At 50.8% G+C, this 26,575-nt stretch overlaps 1 protein-coding gene and 1 long non-coding RNA gene across 5 annotated transcripts in view; one reads left to right on the forward strand and one right to left on the reverse strand.

Moving 5' to 3' along the window:
- The window catches only part of LYRM9 (LYR motif containing 9), a 33,640-nt gene that overhangs the window by 1,982 nt on the left and 5,083 nt on the right, over positions 1–26,575 (forward strand). Inside the window, exons 4-7 of one of the 4 annotated variants that reach the window (XM_029927847.1) lie at positions 12,615–12,776; positions 14,833–14,925; positions 19,179–19,331; positions 20,492–21,487. In XM_029927847.1, the coding sequence (XP_029783707.1) occupies positions 12,615–12,776; positions 14,833–14,925; positions 19,179–19,331; positions 20,492–20,521 (438 nt within the window). In that variant the 3' untranslated portion in view covers positions 20,522–21,487. Of the gene's footprint in view, positions 1–12,614; positions 12,777–14,832; positions 14,926–15,830; positions 17,307–19,178; positions 19,332–20,491; positions 21,488–26,575 lie in introns of those variants that run through there. The other 3 variants (XM_029927849.1, XM_029927850.1, XM_029927848.1) reach the window with 3 other exon arrangements.
- Positions 8,226–10,909, reverse strand: LOC115282046. Its single transcript, XR_003904498.1, has 3 exons — positions 10,724–10,909; positions 10,394–10,511; positions 8,226–8,291 (listed from the first exon to the last, which is right to left on the reverse strand). It is a non-coding gene; the product is annotated as an uncharacterized LOC115282046 (long non-coding RNA).

A 26,575-nucleotide genomic window follows, 5' to 3' on the forward strand; every position in this document is an offset into this window, starting at 1 on the left:
CGCGTCGTCTGCCGTGGCCCCGAAGGCCCTGGTGCCCTGGGGCGCGGCTCGCGGAGGCGCGCGGCCCGTCGCAGGCCTGGCGGGCGGCTCGGAGGAGGGGAGCAGGCCCAGGACTCATGGGGTCAGAGGGAGCCCAGGGGGACTCCAGGCGCCTGTACGAAACGCTCACTCCCTGGCACACTCCTGCGCCATCAGCCTCAGCCGGTCTATTTTGTGTAAAGGTTTTTATGTCTAAGTAATCTCTACACCCAACGTGGAGCTCGAACCCACAGTCCCGAGATCAGGCGTGGCATGCTCCATTGACCAAGCCAGCCAGACGCCCATTTCTTGAAGCGAAGGAGGGGGAGGGCTTCACAGTCCATCGGTCCCCATCAAGCTCCCCCGGAGCAGTGCTTGCCTCCAGTCACCTTCACGTTTTGATTGATGCTTCTGGATAACACAACACATCAAGTCACTCTGGGGCCCAAACCTCAGGACTATTTTTGTTTCTGTTTTGTTTTTACATAGCATACGACTCCTTGAAAGTGCGCAGTGGAATGTCTTCTAGTATATTCAAGAGTTGTGCATCCGTACCAGAAGTGATTTCAGAACATATTCGTGGTCCCCAAACGGAACCTCGCCTTTAGCTTTCAATCTCCCATTCACTTTCAATCTCCCATTCACCCCGGCCCTAGGCAACCCTGCATCTACTTGCTGCCTCTATGGATTTACACACTCCGCACGCTTCTTGTGTAAGGGGGCTCGCATAATATTTGCTCTTTGGCGATTGGCCTCTTTCACGTAGAGTGCCGTTTTCGAGGTTTGCCTATTGTAGCTTATCTGCGTTCATTTCTTTTTTATTGCAAAATAATATTCCGTCGGATGAATGTTTGATTTATCCATTCATCAGTGGATGGACTTAAGGATTCATCTTAACTCCTCCCCTCCTACCAAGCCCTTCTGGAACTGACAGCATCCTATTCGCCCTTGCTCTCTCTCTTGCCTCCGTCCCTGGGCTCCTGTGGGCCTGGCAGTGCCTCTCGCCCTTAGGCCTTCATTTAAGCTGCTGTCTGCCGTCATCACCCCTTCGCCAAATCCTCCTCCTCCTCCATACCTCAGATTTAATGGCCTTTTCTCAAGAAACCTCTGACCCTTGACTGGGTGAGAGACACTACAAGCCAATCTTTCAGGGACCCGAATTCCACTTTGTAGTAATTAGTTATAATTGAATAATTGGTTTTAGTTTGACGTTAATGTGTCAGTTCTGTGGGCTCAGGGTCTTTGTTTGTTTTTGGAACTCCACCAGCTCCTGGCACCTTGCTGGTGCTCCGTGACTATTTCTGTAGATGCACACGCATGCTTACTGTGTATCAGGCACTCTGCTGTACTAGGGACAGGTCAGGAACAAAATAAACGAGCTCCCTGCTTTCTGGAGTTGACATCCCAGTGGGGGAATACAATGAAATATATGTCAGGCGGTGAAGAGTGCCATGAAGAAAGATGGACAGGCCTGCAGAGTGGTCAGGGAAGTCCTCTTAGTGAGACCTGGATTCATTTGTGGGGAAGCAACGTGAATGCACTGAGTGGTTGGGTAAGGGAGGGCTGGAGAGAGGGAGAGGAGAAAGATAAATCCAGCCTTTGGCTCAACCATCCTCTGTGATGAGCTCTGTCTGCGTGTAGGAGCTTGTTAGGGGGGTGGAGAGCTGAGTACAAAGCCCAGCTATGCTCTCACCTAGTTCTGGGTGAGCCCAAGCCTCAGTTTTCCTCCTCTGTAAAATGGGAGCAACAGAGTTGTCGATTCAGTAGCCCCTGTGAAGTGCCCCGCCGAGTAGCTGCGACCTGGCAGGTGTATAACGGCCCCCTTCTCTCGCCCTCAAGCCAGAGTGGTGTGTCGCGGCCTGTGTGGGGGAGGCCAGGGGCGCAAAGCAGCCTAACATCGCAACAGCTCCCTTCAGGTTGCTAGTTGCTCTGCTCCGACACCAGCATGTTTGCCTTTTGTCTGATTTTTTCCAGTTTGCTTTGGCCGGAGTGGCTCACAGGGTTCACTTTAAACTGGTAAAGGCTCAGCGTGGTCGAGCTCAGAAAACAGGATGTTCAGGGTGGCTCGTTGGCCTCTGAGACGGCAGGTGTGGGGTCCAGAGGCAGGCATCTGGGGCCTGAGTCTGAGACATGGCTCTCTTGCCTGCGGCTCTGTGATTTCAGGACGGCTCCTGTCCTCTTGGCATTAGTCTCCTCTCTGCTAAACAGAGATCAACCAACGCGAATTCGCTGATCTTCTCCTATGTTCTGGGCACCGATAACCATGGAGGGATGACTGTATTACAGTCTCTGCCCTGCAGGAGCTTATGGTCAGCGAGGAACAAATAGGCAGGTAGGGTAGGAAAGGGTATGACGTTTAAGCACCTGATAGCATCCCCTGTGCTAGGCACTCATGTTAGCCTGCTGGATCTTTGTGAGCCCTTCCTCCCCACGAGGGACACATCGTGCTCTTCTGTTTCTGGGGGAGGCTGCACAATGTAGAGAAGTCAAACATGTTGCCTGGGATCACGTTTGTTTGACAAACACACCAGGGTGGTTTGTCCTCAAAACCCTCTCTATGCTCTTCCATCTCGCTGGGGTAAGTGTGAGACCTTATTTAGAGGAGTGTGAGCAGCATGGGGTGTGAGGCTTGAGGAGGGGATATGGGAGCCAAATCTGTAAAGATCAAGGGCAGGCGAAGAATCCAGCGCAGGGAGAAGAGAGGTGTTGCAGAGCACGGCACGTTTCAGAGATGCTATTACCAATAATTCCTCAGTGCATAGTATGTTCCGGGCACGGTGCCAGGTGGTTTAGGAGAGTTGTTGCATACGCATAGGAAATACTGTCAGTTGCCCCATTGACAGAGGTGCCACTGCCCCTGGGGTGGAAGCTAAGAAACTTACCTGGGTCCCCCGGCTGGCACGTGATGGAGCCAGGATTTGGATGCAGACTGCCTGATCCCAGAGTCCAGGAACTTAGCCCCAAAGTTCCGCGTGTGGCTAGAACGCAGGGGGTGTGGGATGGACAGCAGGAGATGAGCTTGGTGAGAGAAGTTGGAACCAGATGTCAGAAGGTCCTGTGTAAAGGACACTCCACAGAGGTTTTGGAGCAAGGGAATGACATGGGGGTGTGTGTGTGTGTGTGTGTGTGTGTGTGTGTGTGTGTGTTTAGGACGTATCCTTGGGTTGGACTGGAAAGAGAGGTACTCAGATAGTCTGAACAAGGCATTGTTCCAAAGCTGAGAGCCAAGGTACTGCCCAGGGGCAGGACCTTGAGGGAGTGGGGATCACTGCGGACCAGGAGGGTGGGTCTTAAGACCCTTGACCGCGTAGGAGCAAGGATTGCCACCCCGCTTCTAGCTCGGGAGACCGCGCATGTGCAAGCCGGAGCCCCGGAACTGGGGGAGCAGATCCAACCCATTCTGCTTCTGTATTTCGGTTCTCCCATCCCACAGAAATAATTGCATATTTAAACAATGGCCTGTGCAGGCTTAATTTAGCCTTGTATCAGTGCCCAATAGGGCATAATTTCTGGTCATTTTCTGTAGTTCCATGCTTTTCTTTCTTTCTTTTTTTAAATACATGACTTTCCCCCACTTATTTTTAGTTGCCCTTTGTCGGGCCACAGGGTAGCGAAACAGACTGAGGTGAGACGAGGCCAGAGGCCTGTTTCTCAGCGTCTGTGCCAGTGGTACTATTTGGCTCCCAGGAAATTCCCTGCGTGGCTTTATTTTCACTCTTTTCCTTTATTCTGTTATATTCTCCTTTGGGTTTCCTCAGAGCCTTTTTTTTTCTTTAGCATTTCCTTAGTTGCCCCTATTCTTTGTGTAATTGACATCAGCCTTGTGACTTTTTTTTTTCCGTCTTTATGCCCCAGGAAGCTATAGATGGTGTCCTTGGGTTTCAGAAAAGCGTGGAGCAAAGTTTTATGAAGAAGGTTGAAAAAATAAGTACTGGATAATAGGACAGTCAAGTGCTTTCATGAATGCAGACCTGGTCCTGAATAAACCCCAGGGGAGTTCTCTGTGGGGTCCTTAGCCCTGATCTGGCCAGTGTTTTGTGGATGGCGCAGATATAGACATAGAGGTGGTGTTAGAAGCAGGTAGGGCATGGGCTTTGGAATCAAACAGTCATAGGTTTGGTTCCTGACCTTACCACCTAATATTTGTGTGGTCTCTGGGAAGTTACTTAACCTCTCCGAGCTCCAGTTTCATCATCTATAAAATGGGGCTAATGATACACATGCCATAAGATGGCACCGTAAAGCTCTCAGCACCTACCTGGCACATAGCGATTGCTCTCTGAATGGTAGGTAATAAGATATGCCATCAGCTCGAGGTAGGACAGCTAGGTAACATGCCAGGCTCTTGTCTCTGGTCGGGGCGAGTCCAGAGCCACACACATGCCGGATACTCTGAATGACACTGTATGGGTGACTGACACAGCTCGCTGGCACTAATGTCTCTCCCTCTTTGTACCCATCTGTATCCGGTGTGTGATTGTTTCTAAGCCTTTATTGTGCCGAATTGAGTTGGGTAACAGACAGGCTCACGTGCCCCCAGAGATTGTGGCAGATGACGACTGTGGACTGAATAGTAGACTACAAGGTGGGAAACTGATTTAAGAATAGTTCACAGGAAAAAGGTTCCTCTGAACTGAATGCCAGGGTCACATCGAGGTCTGAGCAGAGAATGCAGTCTGAGCGGCATGCCTTGAACTCCAGGTAAAGGAGGTGACATTGCCACCTGAGCCCCAGGACCCGTGCAGCTGGTCAGAACTCAGGGAAACCGCAGCTTTTCCACTGGACAGTAGATCTAAGAGTGAGATCAGTAGTGAGGGGGTGTCTGTGTCCGGAGGAGGGTGAGTGGGATGGGGACGCACTGGGAGAGGCTAGCACCTTCAGGGTGGGTAACTTGGAAGAGCCTGGCTGCCAGGCCGAGGTCCTTGACTGAGCAGTGACAGACTGGACTTGGGGGTCAGTTACTTGACTTGAGCCCCAAAGGGCAGAGCTCAGACCAACGACTGGCAGATTTTTAGCTCAGACCCAAAGGGACTTTATGATGTCTCTGGCAGACGGGAAATGGGGAGTTCAGACCTGGGAAGTCATGAGCTCCCTGCCACGAGGGAGCGTAAGGGATGTGGAGATGCAATTTCTTTTAACCTGGATGGGACAAGGTTGCCTTCAGCGCTCTGGTTTTAAAAGACTTCCTACCTTGGATGATTTTTCCGCTCATTCAGTTAACACCTTTTACCAAGTACCTCCTACGAGTCAAGCCATGCCACCTGAGGTATTTTTATAACTCTGTAATGCACTGAAGGCTACAAAGATGAATAACCAGAAGTCGGTTCTGATTTGGGGGAAAGCTCAATACATTTCACCTGCCCTTCAGTTTGATTTCAAAGGAAAAAAATGTATTTTTCTCTCTCTGATGTCTGCAGAGGTGACTAAAATCAATGAAATCCATAAGCTTCTGCCAGTCTCAGTTTGCACGACCAGCTTCCTTCAGAAAGCCCCCCCCCTTTTTTTTTGAGAGACAGAGACAGCACAAGCAGGAGAGGGTCAGAGAGAGAGGGAGACACAGAATCAGAAGGAGGCTCTAGGCTCTGAGCTGTCAGCACAGAGCCTGACACGGGGCTTGAACCCACAAACTGTGAAATCATGACCTGAGCTGAAGCCAGATGCTTAACTGACTGAGCCACCCAGGCGCCCCCAGCAGGCCCTTTTGATCTCAGGTAGAAGCCCTGAATGACACCACAACATATTATTTTCCCTTCTGCTGCTTTCCCAGGGGCAGAGAAGGGCCAGGGCGGAGGGTTCCCTGTTCAGTGACAGCATGCATTGCTGTCTTACTTAATCCTCGCATCAGTCCTGCCATGATCTGGGGCCCATGTGTTTTCCCTGTTCCTCCTCAGCCTTCAGGGTGTGGGAAAGTTGGCCAAAGGTGGTTGAGGGGAGGGAGGGTTCGATCTGACACCCTTCTGTTGAGTGAGCACTGCGTGCCAGGCGCTATGTGAGTAACAAAGGCGCAGGGGTGGGGGGCCGAGCAGGAAGAGGGTAGAGGGCATGGGGACTTGGGTTGCAGATAGGATGGAGATTGGCAGTTGAGCACCCCCCGGCCCCACCACCGTACACGTGCATACTAGTAAGCTCGGCGTTTGTTCTGCGGGCACCATTAGAGGATAAACAAGGGACTCAGAGATGAGAGTTTTGTTTTTAGTTGCACGATCTGGCTGAGTATAGGGAGGGATTGAAGAAGAGACATGTCAGAAGGGTGTTGGGTTAATCCAGGAGAGAGGTTCCGAGAGCCTAACAGAGCTGAGGGAAAGGAGGGGCCCCTTTCCTTTAAGAACTGAGGGAGGTTAGGGGTGCCTGAGTGGCTCAGTCGATTGGGTGTCTGACTTAGGCTCAGGTTATGACCTCACAGTTGTGGGTTCGAGCCCCACATCAGGCTCTGTGCTGACAGCTCAGAGCCTGGAGCCGGTTTCCGATTCGGTGCCCCCCACTCCTTTCTGCACCTCCCCCACTCACACTCTGAATTTCCCTCTCAGAAAATAAACATTAAAAAAAAAAGAAAAAAAGAAAGGAACTCAGGGAGGTAGGAGCCCTGGAGTCAGAGCCAGAGTCTACCTCTGAACCCCGCCATTTCCTAGGTGTGTATTCACAATCGGCCTCAGTTTTCCACATCTGCAAAATGGGATGCTGGTGTTTTTTCCTCAGAGGGCTGTTGTAAAGATGTATAGCACCACGCTTTGCACATTGGTCAGCTTTCAGGCAGGGATGAATTTCTTGGGAGGGGGAAGGATTTGACGATATTCTTACCTGATGGCCTCTCCAGACTGAATGAGGCAGGAAGGTAGAAGTTGCCTGCAGAGAGTTCCTGCAGGTGAGTTGGAGGGAAGCTGAGGGGCCCGGAAAGGCTTGGCATAGGTGAGTGGGAAAGGGAGGGCGTTGCTGCTGGAGGTCATGGGCAAGTATGCCTGGGGCACAGAGATTCTGAGGTTCCTCAGCCAGCAAGCACTGACAGAGGAGTGTGCTTGATACCGTGCCGGCAGGAGAGAGCAGAGACGGAGGCATCTGCCGTGGCACTTGTCCTCATGGGAGCTCCATCTGTCTGGGGAGGATGGAGAGACCAACGCTTGGAGCCCTGGGTGATACCTGCTGACCTAAGCAGCCACAGCAGGCTGTCGGCAAACAGATTAAGGGAGCAGAGAGTCTGTGTGGGGGGAAGAGGGGATTGGGAGACCTAACTGAAAAGAAATTTCCTGGAAGAGAGTTAGGGACTCACAGAATCAAGGGAGGAACCTAGAGAACCGGGCAGGCATCTAGACATTCCTGGAAGGCAAGGAGGCAGAAGCTTGGAGGCAGAACAGGAGGCGGCTGGTAAGGACACACCGCTGCTGGGAGGTAGGAACTCCTTTTCAGGCTCTTGAACCCGGTTCCAGAGCCCGTCTCAGGCGGGGAGGACTCAGTTGGCTTCTCCTGGGTCTCTGGCTCTCCTTGTGGCCTGGAGAGATGGAGTCACGGCCAACAGTCTCAGCAGACCAGACTCAGTGGGAAGAAGGCATCCCTTCAGAGGAAATTGGTGGGGCAGTTGGGAGTAGGGGCGCGTTAGGAAGAGGAACACCCATGTGGACCCAGGTGGAAGTCCTGGCTTCTGTGTTCATAGCTGTGTGACCGTGGACAAATGTCTTGCCTTCTTTTTGCCTCTGTTTCTGTATCTGTAAAAGGAGAGCATGATGGTCTTGGGGAATTACCGTGAAAATGAAAGGCAGTTCATTCACGCGCATGGTTCAGAACGGTGTCTAGCACAGGATGAATATTCAGGAGGGCCGCTGTCGTCGCACGTGTACGTGCTTGTTCTCAGTATTTGTTCTCATCACTGAAGGCCCCGCAGGGGGTGTGTGAGTGTGCCCCACAGGCGGGGGGTGGTGGGGAAGGACGTGGGCAGGTAAGAAGGCTTCAGGAATCGGTGTCAGCCTAAGGAGTTCAAGACTCTACCCCTAGGTCATGGGAAAGCTGTGGAAGAGTTTTTCTAAACTAACTTATGGATACAAACACTTTCAAATTATACAGAAGCTGAAATAACAGCACAACATCCGCCCTTATTCCTGCCACCTAAACGCGATCCTAACATTTCGTCGCATTCCCTTTTTCTTTCTCATCCAGTCTTTCCTCGTTTTGTGTTGTCTTTCTTGGGACTGTTTGAAAGGAAGTTGCAGACGTGACGACACATGTCTGAGTACTTCCTTCCACTTGCATCTCCTGATTCTCCACGCGACACGTTGCCGTCATACCTTTAAGAAAATGAATCACCGGTAATAATCATGATGGCATGTCCAGCTGTGGGAAGATTTTAAGTTGGGCGTTAGACAAGGCCCTGTGGCCGCCATGTGGAGGGTGGCTGGAAGGGGCTGAGGGCAGGTAAATTCCCTTCCAGTAGTCCAGGTAACAGATGATGAAGACTGAGCTAGACTGATGTGGGGTCATGAGGGCTGTTAGAGGTGCCCACAGGTCTTCCACTGAACATGGTGGCCAGGATGCTGGGTCCGTGAAGGCTTCCGGGGGGAGGCGCCAAACCTTAGAGCTGAGTGTCAAAGGATCTGGAGATCTGCTGCGAGCAGATTGTACGCAGGAGTAGGAGAATTCACTCAACACATGAATACGGGAACATCTACTGTCATGGTTATGTTTATGCGTCAACTTGACTGGGCCATAGGGTCCCCAGATATTGGCCGAACATTTTTCTGGGTGTGTCTGTGAGGGTGTCTTTGGATGAGATCAGTATTTACATCACCAGACTGAGTAAAGCAGATTGCCCTCCGTAATGTGGGCGGGCCTCTTCCAAGCACTTGAAGTCCTGAATAGAACAATAGACTGACCCTCCCCTGAGGGTGAAGGGATTCTCCCGGCTAATGGCCATCAGCTTGGGACAATCAATAATCATGTGAGCTAATGCCTTATAAATAATATATATATATGGATATATCCTCTCTAATATTCTATTGGTTCTGTGTCTCTGGATAGCCCTAACACACGTACTAAGTACCAGGCATTCTGTCATGGTGCAAAGACCGTAACACATGAACATGACATAGACTGTTGTGGAATGTGCCACCCAGAGCTCAATTTGCCTTGACTGCAGTGAGTGATAGGAGATGTGATGGGTGGTGGGCAGGGGCCGGATCAAAAGAGGCCTTAGAGGCCCTGGGAAGGAGTATGGATTTTGTTCCATAGGCCAGTGCTTTCTAAACTTCAGTACCACTTTCATGATTTCTTTTAAAAGTTTATTTATTTTGAGAGAAGGAGAGGGGCAGGGAGAGAGGGAGAGAGAATCCCAAACAGGCTTCTTGCTCACAGCACGGAGCCCAGTGTGGAGCCCCATCTCCTGAGTGGCGAGATCATGACCTGAACGACTATCAAGGTTTTGGTCACTGCTTCAAATAACTTCACATTTGTCATACAGTTTGGGAAAGTCGTCATGAGCGGCAGGGGTAGGGGTCGATATCAGAGCAGGGGTTTTAGGCAGGAACATGCCATGCTGAGATTCATGTTTTGGAAAGATTCACTGGCTATGAAGTGGTGAATAGACTGGAAGACAGCGAGGCCTGCTGGGAATTCTGGCAGCTGTCCATGGGAGCTCTGATAAGAGTCTGAAGCGTGGATTGTGCGGTGGGAACAGAGAGGAGGAGCAGATCGGAGGGGGCACTCAGAGTGGAACTGGATAGGGCTTAGGGACCGCGACATGGGCTCAAGGCAGGGAGAGGAGGCTAGGTTGGCTCCGTGCTGGTTTTGGTTTGGTTGCCTCGGAAGACCCGGGTGCCTTCACAGAGGCAGCGAGCCTGGGAGAGGCTGAGGTCAAGAGCAAAGAGCAGGATATGCCAAGCGATTGTTTAGGGCCCCAGGGTTTGACTAGAGTTTTAGCAGTGATGCCCTGAAGCTCATTGCCCCTTAATAGCAAACCCACACTTTAAATTAAAACATTTTTAGTTTAACTCTTCTGAGTGGACCCACACATGCATTCCCCGCTACTTATTACTGAGAATGACTAAGTATTATAATTGAGCTGAAAATAATCTCCCGCCCATACTTGCTGGGTTGGTTTCTAAGTATTGCTTGAGTTTTCAACTACTGAAACAAAGTTGTGCTCTTTCCAAATGTTAATTTTGAAGGCTGCAGATGGTAACCATCTGTTCCACGACTAGCATTTTACAATATTTGATTAGCACTTTATATAGTTTGGGGAAGCCAGCCAGTGGAGTCTTCCCAGCAGGTGGGGACTTCGGCGCTGTGTCCTCTGCGGTGGCCCTCGAAGGTCTTTGCCCCCCTTGTAGGGGGTTCCCCTCTGTTTTGGGGTGTGTGTAAGTGCAGCTAGTGAGACTGGCGGGTTGATACTCACAGCAGGAGGATCTTAGGGGCCTTGCACTGTTTGCCCTCTTCCTTAGACCGGAAACTTCGGAGCTCATCACGGAAGGAGAATTTGGGAGGGCAGTATCTGTCCATCAGGACTCTGGGTTCTAAGCAACAAAGCAAAAAACTCAAGCTGCTTTGGCAAAGGGGATCAATTGGCTTTAAACTTTTTTTTTTTAAGTTTATTTATTTATTTTGAGAGAGAATAAGACCGAGAACCCCACGCAGGCTCCACACTGTCCGTGCCAAGCCGGATGTGGGGCTCCAGCTCCCAAACCATGAGATCATGGCCTGAGCGGAAGTCAGATGCTTAACTTACTGAGCCACTCAGGGGCCCCCGCCCAGATCCTTGAAGAGTCTAGAGGCGGGACTGCCTTCAGGTGGATGGTTTTAGGGTTCAGATGAATTCTTCAGACTTGCTATTAACGCTCCACCTGCTGCTGCATGGCTTGAAGTCTCAGGCTCCAAGAGGAGGCAAGATGGCGGCCCGGACAGAGGAGCAAAGTCTCCTCGCTCCAAGCCTAGAGGAAAAGAACCCAGGCCTTTGCACTCACCCCTGCAGAGGTGGTGAGATTCACTCTGATTGGACCAGCTTCCATCACGTGCCTGTATGTGACCCAATCCCTGTGACCCCATGGATGCAGGGATCTGATTGGTCGGTCTTGGAGTGGAGCCTCACCCAGACCAGACTGCGTATGGATGGCCAGTCACACATCCGGGTCTTAGCCAAAGGGAGGAAGAGGCGGGCGCCGACAAGCACCTGCCCACCCCGGTGTCATGGCGGGAGCCCAGAGACTGGCAGACTTAACCGTGGAGGCAGGCAGTTATTGTTGCCAGGAAGATAATATCCTGGAAATGGAATGAAGGAGCCTCTGAAACTAGCTACTTAATGAATTCCCTTTATTAGTTTAAGAGCCTCTGATAGATTTAGTGTTCTGTTTTTGTTTTTGTGTTTTTTAAGGGGAGGAAGCTTTTCTTTTCAGGTTACTTTAAAACTAAAGGCAGTCACTTAATCTTGGTCTATTAGCTCCTTCGTTTGGAACGTAAGAGCTTCCCTCTCAGAGGGGGGAGATCTGTACAGAGGAGATAATAGTTTCCGTTCAGTCCAGGCAAGCAGGGCTCAAAGCCCCGAGGCCCGGGGCCGGGCTGCACAGGCTTGGCAGCAGATGAATCTTCAGCAGTGTGGGAAGCACTGTGACAGCTCCAGAAGAGGGCACTGCAGCCCCTCAGACCGGGACAGTCAGGGAGGGCTTCCCAGAGGAAGGGCCAGTGAGCCGGACCTGGAGGATGGACATGAGCTCCTCGCGTGGGGCCGAGGCGGGGAGCTCGACGCCAAGGGAGCTGCATGTGCCAAGGCACCAAGAGAGAATGTACTTGCCGGGGTGGGGGACTGGGAGACGTTCCATGCGGCTGACCACAAGATGAGCCCAGGACCCAGGATCCAGAGCGCATTCTGGCATCAGTGCAGAGGAGACTGGAGAGGGACAGGCTGAAGGCAGGGACACCAGGCAAGATGCTGTGGTAGAGGTCCAGGCAGGAGTCTATGGGGCATGCAGGTTCTCTAGAAGCTCTGGGCCGAGGGTCTTTTCTTTTCTTTTTTTTAAATGTTTTTAACGTTTACTCATTTTTGAGAGACAGAGACAGAGCATGGGTGGGGGAGGAGCAGAGAGAAAGGGAGACACAGAATCCACAGCAGACTGACAGCTCAGAGCCTGATGCGGGGCTGGAAATCACCAACTTCGAGATCATGCTCTAAGCTGAAGTTGGACACCCAACTGACTGAGGCACCCAGGCGCCCCCGAGGGTCTATTTCTAACAAGCTCTCCGGTGATGTTGATGCTACTGGTCCAAGTCCATGCTTTGAGTGGCGAGGTTCAGACCCCTCTGTTGCATGTAGTCAGCTCATTTCTCCATCTCCCAGTGCAGGGTCTTACTGCTTTGCTTGTCTCCCCTACTCTGCCTGTCGGTGATATCTCCTCCCCCACCAGCTGAAGCTGGCGTCCAGAAAGAAGTCACTAGGATGAGGCTGGGCGGGCCTGCTCTGGGCCGAGACTTCCCGCAGGACGGAATGCCCAGCCCGAGCTCGGGGTCCGGGCTCTGTGGGCTGTTGGCACGAAGGGGACACGCCTCCACGTCATATCCAAACTGCTTCGCAGAGCCGTGGAACATGGCGGTTGGGGCCAAGAATTGGCTTGATGCCTTAGAAGCAGTGCTCTCTGTGTTTTCCAGGGACAGAGGGGCTTGCGATGGCACCGCTGCCGGGGGCAGAGCTGGTCCAGAGGCCGCTGCAGCTCTATCGGTACCTGCTGCGCTGTTGCCGGGAGCTCCCCACCAAGGGCATCCAGGAGCATTACAGACACGCGGTCAGGCAGGTGGGAGCATGTGTACTGGGCTTGGGATGGGGGTGGGGGAGTGGGTCCCATAATAGGAGGCCCAGCTCAGGGTTGGGGGCCAGGGGCAGGGAGCAGCAGGCAGGGATGGTCTTTCGGGAGTTAGTGAGGGGGAGGGGCAGCAGTCTGGTAAGAGAGCCGCCGAAACCCTCAGCCCAGCCCCTGTGTCTGATTCCCGCTCAGAAGACAGAAGATACATCATCCTGGCTCCGTACCAGGGCTCGAATAAGGCAGCTCAAATGCATAGGGTGTGGGACATAACGGTCGTGTTGATGGGCATTCCTGCAATAATGCACGGTCTGAGTTTACCGGTGAGAAAACATTGGTAAATCCAAGGGGAGGGACCATCTTGCACACAACTGGCCTCTGTGCATCCAACCAACGTGTCAAGGTCACAAAACGCAAAGAAACCCCGAAGTGCTGTGCTTTCTAGGGGACGAAAGAGACGTGACCACTAAATGTGATGAGTGAGCGACTTGCATTCTGGACCAGAAAAAACAAACCACACAGTGATTCAAAAGGATGTCATTGGAGAAATTCATGAGACTGGAATATGGACTGCAGATGAGATAGTAGTATTAGATCAGTGTTGCATTTTTCGGATTTGACTCCCGCAGTTATGTAAGAGAGAATCTCCCTGTTAAAACACACCGAAGCATTTAGGGGCTCTGGGCATGATGTCTGCAACTTTTATTTATATATTTATTTTTATTATTATTTTTTTTCAGATGTTTTTATTTTTGATACAGAGAGACAGAGCATGAGAGGGGGAGGGGCAGAGAGAGAAGGAGACACAGAACCGGAAGCAGGCTCCAGGCTCTGAGCCAGCTGGCAGCACAGAGCCTGACGTGGGGCTCGAACCCACGAACGTGAGATCTGACCTGAGCCGAAGTCGGAGGCTTAACCGACTGAGCCACCCAGGCACCCCTTTATTTTTATTATTTAAAAAAGTTTTAAATGTTTATTTATTTTTGAGAGAGAAAGAGAAAAAGAGAGAGAGAGAGCACGAGTGGGGGAGGGCAGAGAGAGAGGGAGACACAGAATCCAAAGCACAGAGCCCGACGCGGGTGAGATCATGACCAGAACTGAAGTCAGAATCTTAACCGACTGAGCCACCCAGGTGCCCCTGTCTGCAACTCTTAAATGCTCCCCCGAGTGGAGCACAAACCGTATACAGAGAGCATGATAAAGGGAATGGGGGGAGATGTTCACAGTCGGTGATCCTGGTAGGGATTTCATTTGTATGTTTGCAGTTTTTCTGTGGGTTAAAAGCAACTTCTACCTAAAAAGTTCAAAACTAAACTGAATACAAATAGAATGTGGAAAGCGTGATAAAAATAGAGGTAGCAACAGACAGGCTGTGGAAACGTGGAGGAGGGTGCAGCTGGCCGTCTGGAGGCATCACAGAGGTGAGGCTCCCAGGGGTGAGCATTTGAGATGTTCCTAAAGACAAATAGGAGGATGTGCGGGGCGAGAGTGGCAGGGCAGAAGAGGTGCTGGTTCTTTGTGAAGGGCCCTGAGCGCCACACCCGGGAACCCAAATCTCCCATTCCTTATCAAGGGTGAACACGTGGCCAGAAGTGACCAGCAGCCCTGCCTTGCTGTGCCTTGCACCGGCTGGATCTTCCGGTCACCCTCTCCGCTGCCCTTGGCCTTGCGGCATGGGCCAGCGGAAGCCTGGCTATTGTAGAGCTTGGGAAAGCAGCCTTCTGGGAGGAGCACATGAAACCAGGGGATGGAAGTTTCCTTTGGGCCCCTGCTGCCTGATCACCTTTGGGGCCAGCTTAATTCGGGGTCATTCGGGGGCCAGGCTTCATTCTGTAGCTGCTTTGCTGGCCGGAGGCCAGGCTGTGTAGCTGGCACCCTCACCTAGGGGTGGGTTGGTGCATCTGATCCTCTGTTGCCTCATCATACGAGTCTGCAGAGGGGTAGCAGCGATGCTGGGTAGAAAGGGGCCCCAGTGTGTCTGGCCTGTGCTCCGAAGCTGCTGGCCCAGTGCATTTTGCCTCCTCATCTTTTCTTGCGCTTCAACTTCCAGAGTTTCCGGGTGCATTCAGATGAAGACAATCCTGAGAGAATCCAGCAGATTATTAAAAGAGCCATTGAAGATGCGGACTGGGTCATGAACAAAGTAAGTGTTGCCAGCTGTGATCTCCTTGGCCACCAGGGGTCGCCCTTGCCACACAGTTGAGCCCCTCCCAGCCAGCTGCTGCCCTCCAGAAGCCCAGAGGGAACGACAGGAGATGGCTCTCTGGTTGCCTGTTTTCTGCCAGGAAAGGCAGTGGTATGGATTAGATGGCTTCTGAGGCTCCTCCCCTCTCTGAGATTTAAAAAAAACAACTTCTTTTTAAATGTTTATTTATTTTTGAGAGACAGAGATGGAGACAGATTGTGAGCAGGGGAGGGGCAGAGAGAGCGGGAGACACAGTCCGAAGCAGGCTCTAGGCTCCGAGCTGTCGGCAGAGAGCCTGACGTGGGGCTTGGACCCCTGAAACCATGAGATCATAACCTGAGCCGAAGTTGGATGCTTAACTGACTGAGCCACCCAGGTGCCCCCTCAGATTTTTTTTCCTTAATGTTTATTTACTTTTGAGAGAGAGCATGAGCCGGGGAGGGGCAGAAAGAGAGGGGGAACAGAGGATCTGAAGCAGGTTCCGCCTTGACAGCAGTGAGTGAGCAGGGCTCAAACTTCCCAACCTTGAGATCATGACCTGAGCCAGAGTCAGATGCTAAATCGACTGAGAAATTTTTTCCCTTTGAACAAGACTCAGCTTCAAGAATAGGATGGACATGCCACACGTTCACTTCTAATGTTCCAGTGTCTTTCTTATGTGCCCCTCTCCTATCCTGCCGGCTTCTTTTTTTTTTTATTAAAGAAGAAAGGGGGTCCAGGTGCAGACTAGAGATTTCACCGTCTGGTGTCTGTATTGCCACCTCCTCTGAGAAGCCCCCTGCAGGAGGGAGCTAAGGCCCAGATGGTTCTCGAGATTTCCCAGGACCTCCCTCACCCATTCTAATGATCTCTCTGCCTCACAGTATAAAAAACAAAACTGAGACTCTGGGGCCTGAAGAGCGAAGCTGTCCTGACGGCATTGAAGTTGAGAGGCCTTCTCCTGGGACGAATCGCGGCGGCGGCTTTGAACTACCCTTTGGCCTCAGTGGCTGAGCGCAGGAGATGAGGGGTGGGAGAAGCTGACGCTTGCTCGTTTGCTCGGGTGGCTCTTCCTGCCACACCTGTGTCCCCGGCCTCCTTTATGCTTGCTTTTCCGGCCAGTTACGGTGTGAGATTTGGGGAGAATAGGCTTTCTCCCTTTGCTCTGAGGGTGATTCATTTGTTCTGGATGTTGTCCTTGGAGACTCAGAGGGGGCGACCCCCCACAATGGCAGACATGCAGAGGACAGGGCATGGATTTTACAGCCGCTCAGGTCTGGGTTTGAATCTCAGTTCTGCGGCTGGTAAAGGGTGCTGTCTTTGACCTCAGACTTCTCCTCTGTCAGGATGAAATACCATGAGGCTGAAGCATTGAATGCAGGACCGCTGCCCTTGCCTCTGCTCCTGCAGTGCTCACGGGTCCCTCTGGCTCACGTGTCCTCGGCGGGCCTTGGTTGTCTGTGGGCTTGTCCTGGCCTGCTTGCTGTCCCTGAACCCTCATGGCCCCGCCGTGCCTAGCAGTCCACCAAGCCGCCGCTCCTCCTGGCCCTGTCCTTCCTTGCAGTCTTGGTCCTTGCCCTCGCAGAGTTTCTAGTGTCCCTGCAGTGGTGAAACGCAGGCCGCACGGAACCCGGAAGAACAGCACAGCAGCTACTGCAGACGCTGAAGCGTGCAGGCTTCTGTGGTCCCCCAACCTGTCCCGATGGCCCTGCCTTGCTTTGCCACCATCTTGGAAGGAAGCATGGAGGCATGGAGGATGGGAAGGAGGTGGGGAGGAAGCATTCCTGTGGGTTATGGCGAGCCTGGAATCTGTGGAGAGACAGGCTGGGTCGCATCCCTGTTTCATAGAAGTTGCTCTTGGGTAACATAGCTGGCCCAGTGCAGCCTCGGTTTCCCCATCTCCACGGGAGGAACGCCCACACCTGCCTGCCAGGGCCGCAGTGCCGAGTGCTGAGCTGTGACGCGTGCCAAGTGCTTCACGCAGAAGCTGGTCTGGGGGGCTGGGCACTTGGCCGTGGCTCGTTACTGCAGTTAGGGGGCCTTGCTTCACGGGTGGGGAGATGGGAGCACGGGTTGAGCCCCCTTTCAGGCTCCCCAAGCGACGAAGCCAAGTGTGTCTGAATGTATGACACACCGCAGATTTGGGAGGGAAAGCGGGGCAGCAGAGGGAGGGCAGGCAGCCAGGAAGGACGGAGAGGACAGGCCAGAGCAGAGGAGCCACGCTGGGACCTGAGTGTGCAGAGGGACGAGCTAGCACGCTTGTGACCTGCACCGCGTTATACATGTTAAAGTGACTCAGACCCATCAGTATGTGCTTGGCTGAGCCGCGAATGGTGAAGTAAATATATCAATTTTTGAAAGCCTGGTGTCTTGAATGCTGTGTCCATCCGTTCCCTGAATGCATGCTGTCTGCGACTGTGTGCTGTCATGCTAAGTATCGAGGACGCAGAGACAGACCTATAGAAAGCTACCCAGGAGGGATTGTTCTTCAGAGGGGATGACCTGAAGCTGTTCCCCTCACCCCCGGCCCGATGACAGCACCCATCCCAGGGTGGGGAAGGTGGAGGAGTTTCCCAGTCCCCCTCCCCCTGTGGCTCAGCCCTTTTGAAATCAGGGGGCCCATCCTTGGTCAGCAGGGGTGTGTCTTGATCACAGGAGTGAGGCTGGTTGTATCCCAGGCCTTTCACCAGCAGGAGCTGTGTGAGCAAAGCCTGGCCAGGGGGTGGGAGAGGCGGAGTGTCCCTTGCCCTTGATTGGCTTGGTGGGGGTGGTCCTGTGGCCCTCAGTTCACTAGTTGGTGCTTGATCCAGTTGTGCCGACTCCCCCAGGTGGCAGACAGGGGGTGCCCAGCTCTGGCCAGGGGCCGGCCTGTGAGGGGGTGGGTTGGCTAACAAGCAGTTGGCTGCTTTCCACCTTCTGAGCAGGTCAGCAGAGGGCACTCCTCCCCTCCACCCCCGGAAGTACAGGTAGAGGAAACAAGACTCGGGATGGGATAAATGTGGCAGGGCAGGGAGGCAGTGCAGAGTCAGGAGTGGGGGCGCCATGCGCAGCCTGGGGGAGCCTCTGGTCCTCACCAGCCTGCCCGTCTTCTGCCCTCAGACTTCCACCCCGGGACCCCCCCCCCCCCGTGTTTGGGTAGGCCTTAAATTACCCAGGGCGCTAGCTCTCAAGTGCATATACCGAAGGTGTACGGGGTGGCCCCCAAGCAGAAGGAAGGAGATGAAGGCTTCTTGTCCCGGAGGCCCAGATAGTGTGAGCTCCAGAGGCAGACAGATCAGAGTTCGGTCCGAGCTGGGTCGCTCCATAGTGCTGTGACTGGGCAAGTCCCCTCGCTGTTGTCCTCACATTCCTTGCATGCAGGTGGTCGGGGGGTCACGTGGCCTCCTTCTCCCACTTTGGTTCGTTTGGTCACCACCCTTCTCGCAGATAGGTCTGCAGGGCTCCCTGTGCCCACAGCACCAGTGGGTGGGCGCCTGGTACCTGCTGTGTGCCCCTGGGCTGATGCGCTTTGGCACTTACGAGGCCTGACTGGAGTGCATTTGTATTTTGAAGTTCTGAGGTCTTTATGTGAGCAATGAAAGGCCGCTACTGTGGCCACCAGAGAGACACGGCCACATCTGGAAGCTGACGCCTGGGGCAGCTTGGCCACCAGCAGTTCCTCCCTCGTACTTACCCTGCCCAGCCCTTTCTGGTTTCGTTTTCCTCCCCTGTGCCCACCCCCTTGTTAATGGCACCTGCTTTCTGCCCGGCCCTGTGCTAGGCAGGAAGACAGAGTCCAAGGTCTGGACAGATAGGTCTCACTGAGAGATTGAGGTTAAATGTAGCTTCTAGAATGTTCTCATAATACTTTTTTCCTCTCTCATTATTTCCTTGTAAATTTTTTTTTCTGGAGGTTTCCATGCATCCCCTGTCCCTTAATGAAAACTGGCCCAGGCCTCAAATTTGGGGGGCCAGTCTTAGGTTATACCAAAGTTGTGGTTACTTCTATATCCTAAAACTGTCATTTCATTAGTTGAAAGGTCCAGTTGAAGGTAAAAAGAAAATTTCAGAACGTGAATTAAGGTTGCCACTTCTCTCCTCTTCCAGTTGGGGTCTGCTATGGATGGGAACCCCACTGACAGAGAAGAGGGATGGAGGGGGGTGGTCCTTGCTTGCATGGGGGTGGGGTGGGGGAGGGGCATTCCAGGCGGAGCCAGTTGAAGCAAAGGCATGAAACCCCGCCCCCTGCTCAGGAGTTCCCAGGCTTTGTCGTGTGGTTGGGACATCATGGACCAAAGACAGAGTTCTGTCATCACCTCTTTATGGAGCTGCCTCCCTACCAGAGAGTCAACCCTTTGAGGGCAGGGACCACGTACCGGGCCAGCTCTATGCCTGCCGCCCAGGTGGTAAGTTACACACATTTGTTGAATGAAATAATAATACCGGGCAGATGGTTGTCTCTTACGCTTAGAATTTTATTGCTTCCTAATAACGGGGGAGGCTGGAGGTGGTGATTACTTCTTGGCCAAGTACTGGCTGTATGTGTGGGTGGGGTGGGGACGCCTGTCCCTGGTGCTCAGGACCCGAGGGGAGGTGGGAACACTAGCCGTCACTGCGTGACATGGGCAGGCGTGGGTGCCTCCCACGTGCCTCCCACGGACATCCTCCAGGAAGTTAGTCTTCAGGCAGAGCAAAGATTTCTCGTGAAACAAAGATCGTCAAGAATTGAGGCCCAAACGCCCCCCCGTCTTCCTGACGTGAACCTGTCCCTCTGTCCATCTTGCTTCCCCAGGGGGTGGGGATTAACCTGAGCACGCAGGGCAAACTAAGCAAACCCCCGTTGTTGAACGACTGGGAGGGACGTGGTGGGTTGCGTTGAGGCAATGACCTTGTTAACAGTGGAATGAGTGACTGGAGTTGAAGGGAACGGCCAGGAGTTCAAGAATCAGGCCTTCAGAGGTTAAGAGCTACCTCCTCCTCCACTTCCTAACTGCTATCCTGCCAATACCATGGAGATGCAGCATCTCTGGAGATCACGACTCTCTTCCCACCAGTCTGGGGAGGTACCTCATTCTCGCTGGGCTTTGAGCCATGACTGCACCCCATGCCTGTCAATTTCAGCTACTAACCCAAAGCAGCCACCTCTTTCTTTTTTTTTTTTTTTTTTAATTTTTAAGTTTACTTATTTTGAGAGAGAAAAAAGCAGAGCACACAAGTAGGGGAGGGGTGGGGAGCGGGGGAGAGAATCCCAAGCTGGCTCTGTGCTGTCAGTGCAGAGCCCAATGTGGGGCTCGAACTCAAGAACTGTGAGATCATGATGTGAGCCAAAGCCAAGAGCCAGACAATTAACCAACTGAGCCCCCCAGGCGCCCCCAAAGCAGGTGCCTCTAATCACCAGTCTCACATACTGCCATTCCCAAACTGATGTGGGTTTCCTACCCCCAGTGCTGACCTTCCGCCACCCTGTCCATGACGTTCTCAGACACCCTCGCACTTTGGAGATCAACCCCTTGCTCTCCCAGCATTCCAGACTGTTCATTTGCCCATGTTCTCCTCCTGCCCGCAGCTCCCTTCTTGCCTCACCTTATTCACCTGAAAAACATCTTTTCTCAATCAAGACTGAACTCAGGCATTATTTCTATGAAGATATTCCCTGCTCCCTCTAGCATCACATCTTCCAAGATTTATTTCATGTTAACTGCTGAATGCAAGCCAGGTGACAGTGGCTTCTTGAAATGCGAATGCAACCTCAGGCCAAATTAAGAAAGACATGGGATGGAGAAGGGAGGTGAAAGTCCTCCTCCTGTTCTGGGGCATTCAGGTTACATCTAGAGCAGTGATGTTCAAGTATGGTCCATGGACTCCTGGGAATCCCCCAAACCCTTTTTCGGAACTCTGAAAATCAAAACTACTTTCATAATAATACTAAGGCTTTGCCTGTCTCGCTCTGTGAACATTTGCATGGATGGTGATGGGTTAAACTGCTGGGTAAGCATCAGTCAAGATCAGGACTATCGCCTCCAGCTTCCTCATGAATGTCCCTGATGAAACAGCAAAAATGATCAATTTTGTTAAGTCTCAACCCTTGAGGACACTTTCGAAAACCTTCTGTGTGTAAGATGAAAGGGGCACACGAGGCACACGTACTGCGCACGTAAGGATGACGGTCATCTGGAGGAAAAGTGCACAGGTATTCCAGCTGTGAGTGAAAAGAAGTGCTTTGTTTGTGGAACACCCATTTGTTGTTGTTGTAGCTGTTGTTGAAACTGTGACTGACAAACTGAGTTTTCAGACTTCGTTTTTTGGAAGACATGTTCTCGAAAATCAATGAGGCGAGCCTGTCATTTCAAGGACACCAGCCGACAGGATTGGTTGGTTGCCAGTGGCCAAAATCAAGCTTTCTGTCAGAGGCCGGTGGGTGTGAATGTAACCGTCTACAAGATGTCCGTGGATATGGTTTTGATGTCCACAGTGCAACTATTAAGAAGCGACCACCTGTCAAATTTTGGTGTCGTTTCAAGAAGAATATCTGAACAAAATTAAAAATGCCTCTGTCTCCAGATACAGTTGTGGGAGGCTGGATTTTCTTCAACAAAGACAGCATTTCAGCAGGCCAAGTGTAGAAACAGCTGCCTGCAAGACATTTTCAGAAATGTAAAGCAATGCCAGTTGTCTCTAATTTTTTAAAGTTATTTTTCATAAAATAACATTAATATATAATAGGTTTATCATTTTTCTACAGTGTTAAACACCGATGCACAAAAGCTGTGGGGTCCTCAGTAATTCCTGAGGATGTAAAGGAGCCTGAGTGTAAAAAGGTTTGTAAGCATGGTTTAGTCAGGTCTCTCCCTGTCTGTCGTCCAACCCCAAATATAGGGCTTTGATCTGGATCCTGATTACACATTCCTATTGATTTTGGCCCCTCGGGCCAGCATGTCAAAACTACTGGAATGTGGCTCCTTCCTCTATCATATTAATCATCTTTCATGGCTTCATTTCCTCTGAAGTTGTTGCCACTCATTCATTCATTTATTCATTAATTCAAGAGTGTGTGTGTATCAAAAATTCCATCTATATCTCCATCTGAGTTGATTATGGGTGGTTTATTCATTTTTTAAAGATTATTTATTATGAGAGAGAGAGAATGCAAGCAGGGCAGGGGCAGAGAGAGAGCCTCAAGCGGGCTCCACACTGTCAGTGCAGAGCTCGATATGGGGCTTGAACTCATAAATTGGGAGATCAAGACCTGAGCTGAAATCAAGAGTCAGACACTTAACCAACTGAGCCACCCAGGTGCCCCAGATTATGAACGGTTTGATTTGCTCCCTCTACTGATCTGTGTGGTTTCTGGAAATGTGTGGAGAGATTTAGTTTGAGGCACCCATGATGACCCATAGGAATCTAGAAGCTTCTTTCATACCTCAAATTTAAAGTTTTTTTCCCCCTAAAATTTTCCAGTACACACACATACAAAACATTGGTAGGTAACAAGTGTGGCTGAAAAATGGTGAATCATTTTTAACACTTTTTTTTTCTGACATTGTCACCCTCCTATTCCCATAAATCTTTAAAACTCTTGAATGGGAGAGAGAAGAATTGTATGCAGGAGTTGTATGGTGTGTGAATTCTATCTCAATAAAACTGTCAATAAGAAATCAAATGCCAGGAAAAAACCAAATCAATCTCAATGTATCTAGAAGTTACCAGTTAAACTACCACTAATTCCTAGAAAATTCTCACCTCTTGATTCATTTCTATTGAAAGGATCCAAACCACCTTTTCCCTTCAGTGGTATCTCAAGTTAAATTTCTCTACTGGGCCTCTTCTGATGCCTTCTTCAACCCCTGCCCTCAGCTTATGATCCTGTGGGGGTGATTCTCAGCTTTCTTCAGAGAACTAAGCCAAGAGAGGCAAAGACATTTGTCCAAGGTCACATCTCAAGAACATACAAGTCCCAAATTAGGTCCTTTCTAGAGATTAAAGACTTCCTCCAAAGGCACAGAGAGATGATAATCTATCTCTGTTAAGTCATACTTTTAAAAAATTGTATTTCCATCCCCTCTTAGAAGTCTCAGGGGCACAAAAGGACTTGGGGAAATGAAGTGACTTTAGTCTACAAGTAGTTTAACGGAGTTTTTAACTGGCATGCCCTCGGCTTGTCACCTCTGGCTAAAGTAACCTCAACCCATCATCCCAGTGTGCCCTACTTATGGTGTCACTTAAGAATATTTCTTAAAAATATAATTTATTGTCAAAGTGGCCAACATACTGTGTGTAGAGTGTGCTGTTGGTTTTGGGGATAGATTCTCATGGTTCATTGCTTACATACAACACCCAGTGCTCATCCCAACAAGTGCCCTCCTCAATGCCCGTCACCTACTTGCCCTCTCCCCTGCCTCCCATCAACCCTCAGTTTTTTCTCTGTATATGGTTTGCCTCCCCTCTCAAGAAACTTAACAGAAGACCATGGGGGAAGGGAAGGGGAAAAAAATAGTTAAAATTTTTTTGTGTTTATTTTTGAAAGAGAGGCAGGGCATGAGTTGGGGAAGGACAGAGAGAGGGAGACACAGAAAGTAAACCAGGCTTCAGGGTCCAAGCTGTCAGCACAAAGCCTGATGTGGGGTTGAACTCAAGAACTGCTAGATCACAACCTGAACTGAAGTCAGACGCTTAATCAACTGAGCCACCCACACGTCCCTATATTGTCACTTTTTAAGTGTGCCAGGGAATGAAAAGGATTGGAAAGCACTGGAGTCTTCTTGGTGTTTTCTGTGGCTGAAAGCACTGAACTGAGGAAGTTACTTAACCTTGCTAAGCCTCAATTTTGTCATTTGAGTAATAGAGATAAAAATAACAGCTGTCTCCCAGCATAGCAGTGAGGATCTAATGAGATGCTGCATGTAACATGTTTAGCTAGAACCTGGTCCACAGCTAATGCTCAATAAATGTGGCTGCTGTGCTTGTTAATTGTGTATCATCTCCCTGCACTGCTGGTTGTCTGGGATCAGTTTGGGCTTGCAGACTGACCTCTCTCTGTACATTATTTCATTGATCAGGGAGAACAAACTCCTTTTAACATTTCCCTAAAAATTTCCGTCAAAACTGAGAAGAGAAATCTGAGGAGAGAAACCAGGAACATGTCCAAATGTCTTTGATGTAGCCATGTGATCGATGTCATGAGGCTCCTAAAGGGATGACAATTAAAAAGATTTTTTTTAGGTAAGCTCTATACCCAACATGGGGCTTGAATCACAACCCTGAGATCAAGAGTCACATGCTTTACTGACTGAGCCAACCAGGCTCCCAAAATAATTTTTCTTTTAATTTTAGGAAGAGAGAGCATGTATGTGAACTGGGGAGACGGACAGAGAGGGCGAGAGAGAATCTGAAGCAGGCTCCATGCTCAGTGCAGAGCATGATGTGGTCCTTGATCCCATGACCCTGGGATCATGACCTAAGCCAACATCTAGAGTCGGATGCTCAACTGGTTGAGCCATGCAGGTGCCCCAGTAACTTCTAATGAAAAGAAAAATGCCTAAGCTATGATGCTTCCAGGAGAAGGTAGTACACAAAATTGCATGGACAGTGTCCTCATTGAACAAGGAAACCATCAAACAAACTTGCCTGTGTAGAGAAAGGAACCTGGAGAGCCACCAAAATGTCAACAGTGGTAGTGAAGTCGTGGGTAGTTTTTTGTCTTCCTTCTATTTTTCTGACTTTGTCAAATTTTCCTTCATGGGGAAAAACCCCATGTTTGTTTATTTAAAAGATAGCCACCCCAGAACAGACGGGGTGAATCATGGGTCTAATATCATAACAGGAAAACCCTTCAGGCATTGAGATAGTGGAGAAAAGGAGTGTCTGGGGTCCCACACTCCTCTCCTCCAAGAGGGTGGTAGGGTGCCTGGGTGACTCAGTCAGGTAATCATCCAACTTCGGCTCAGGTCATGATCTCACAGTTCGTGGCTCAAGCCCTGTGTCGAGGTCTGTGTTAACAGCTCGGAGCCTGGAGCCTGCTTCAGATTCTGTGTCTCCCCCACTCTCTCTCTCTCTCTACCTCTCTCTCTACCTCTCTCTACCTCTCCTGCTCAAGCTCTGTCTCTCTCTCTCTCTCTCTCAAAAATTAATAAATGTTAAAAAAAAAAGTGTGGTTACCTACCTTCAGGTTTTCCAGAGCCCAGCCTGCCCTCAGCCAACCTCTCCCCCTCTTTCCGCACTTCCTGTGGGTACCAGTCTGGACTGGGCCCTGAGACTGCATTCCTGGGAACAGAGACTGACAGTGTCCTGTTCATCTTTGTGCCCCCAAGGCCAAAAGCAATGCCTTGTGTGTGGCAACAACACAGTAAAGACTGGATCCCCAAGGTTGTTTTTCTATGACTTTTGACTTGACTTTGAGACCTGACTTGCCAGACAAGCCTCTGGACCAGATGGTACTGGAATTCATATCACCATCTGTGCACCAGTATGAAAAGAGTCATCTGGGGGACTGTGTTCCCCTGAACCAGCCTCATCGTTAGTCTCCATATTCTCACTGTTCTGCCGTCCTCTCTGTAAGGAACCTCTTCTCAGATGGGATGAAGATCTCCATTTGCTCAGAGACCCTTATGTTGTGGGGTCTGAATACGTGATATTCAAGTTTACATTTTTCCAATCACTGTTGTAATTAACTTATCCTGACAAAGCTGTTACTGACAAGACTCTGGCTCTGTTGTGGACCAAACTACACTCTCTACAACTTAACAATGCAATCCTACAAGGCCCTGCTGATTCAGATCCTTCTTGGCCCTGGTCTCCTACCCCAGGGCTCCCCTGCTCCTCTTATGCTGGTCCAGCTGCATCATGCATCCCACCCAAATGGGCCCCGTGTTTTGGGCTCCAATCCCAGCCTTTGTTCACAATATTTCCCCATCTATTGTGCCCTCCCCTCAGTCCATCTGTCAAACACGTCACCTCTCTTTCAAGGCTACTCCAGGGCTCCTTTAGTGAAGCCTTTCTTGACTTCTATCCATGGGAAACACTGATCACTCACTAAGAATACTAGCATCTCTAGAACATTTCTTGCCAACTCTAGAACATTTCTAGAACTTATTCAATCATCACTCTTTCTCATTTATTTAGTGGGCACTTGGTGTGGAACTAGGTGTTTGGTCTACATTATCTCAAATTCTGGCAGCAACCCAGGGAGGAGGAGGTGTTCCCCTTTGCTGATGAGGACATGGGGGCTCAGAGAAGTGAAGGACGGGTCCAGGTTCTCACAGATGTTAGTGGTAGAGCCAAGGTGGACACTAGGTCTGTGTGATTCCAACACTCAGTCAGGTTTTGCCAGGCTGACCTGGATCACCCAGCCACGTGGTGGTTGCTACAGGTGGTGACTGTGCATTCTCAATAGTCCCTGGATAGGAGGGGCTTAGAGCAGCAGTCTGGTTGGAAAGGGAGCAGCTAAGGGACGATCTGAAGCAGCATTTGGGCAACAATTATACTGTTTCTTATGGACTACATGTATCTATAAGTCCATCTTAGAGCAGCTTGATGGAGATCCTGGGGCGCTGACACCCCTCATTGTGTAACCACTGTGGATGGACTCGGAAAAGTTGGGGGTACCAGGCTCAGTCAAGGAAGCAGGAAGAAGAAATGCAGTTACAGGAAGTCA

This window comes from Suricata suricatta, chromosome 17, assembly GCF_006229205.1.
Source record: "Suricata suricatta isolate VVHF042 chromosome 17, meerkat_22Aug2017_6uvM2_HiC, whole genome shotgun sequence".
Classification (NCBI taxonomy): Eukaryota; Metazoa; Chordata; class Mammalia; order Carnivora; family Herpestidae; genus Suricata; species Suricata suricatta.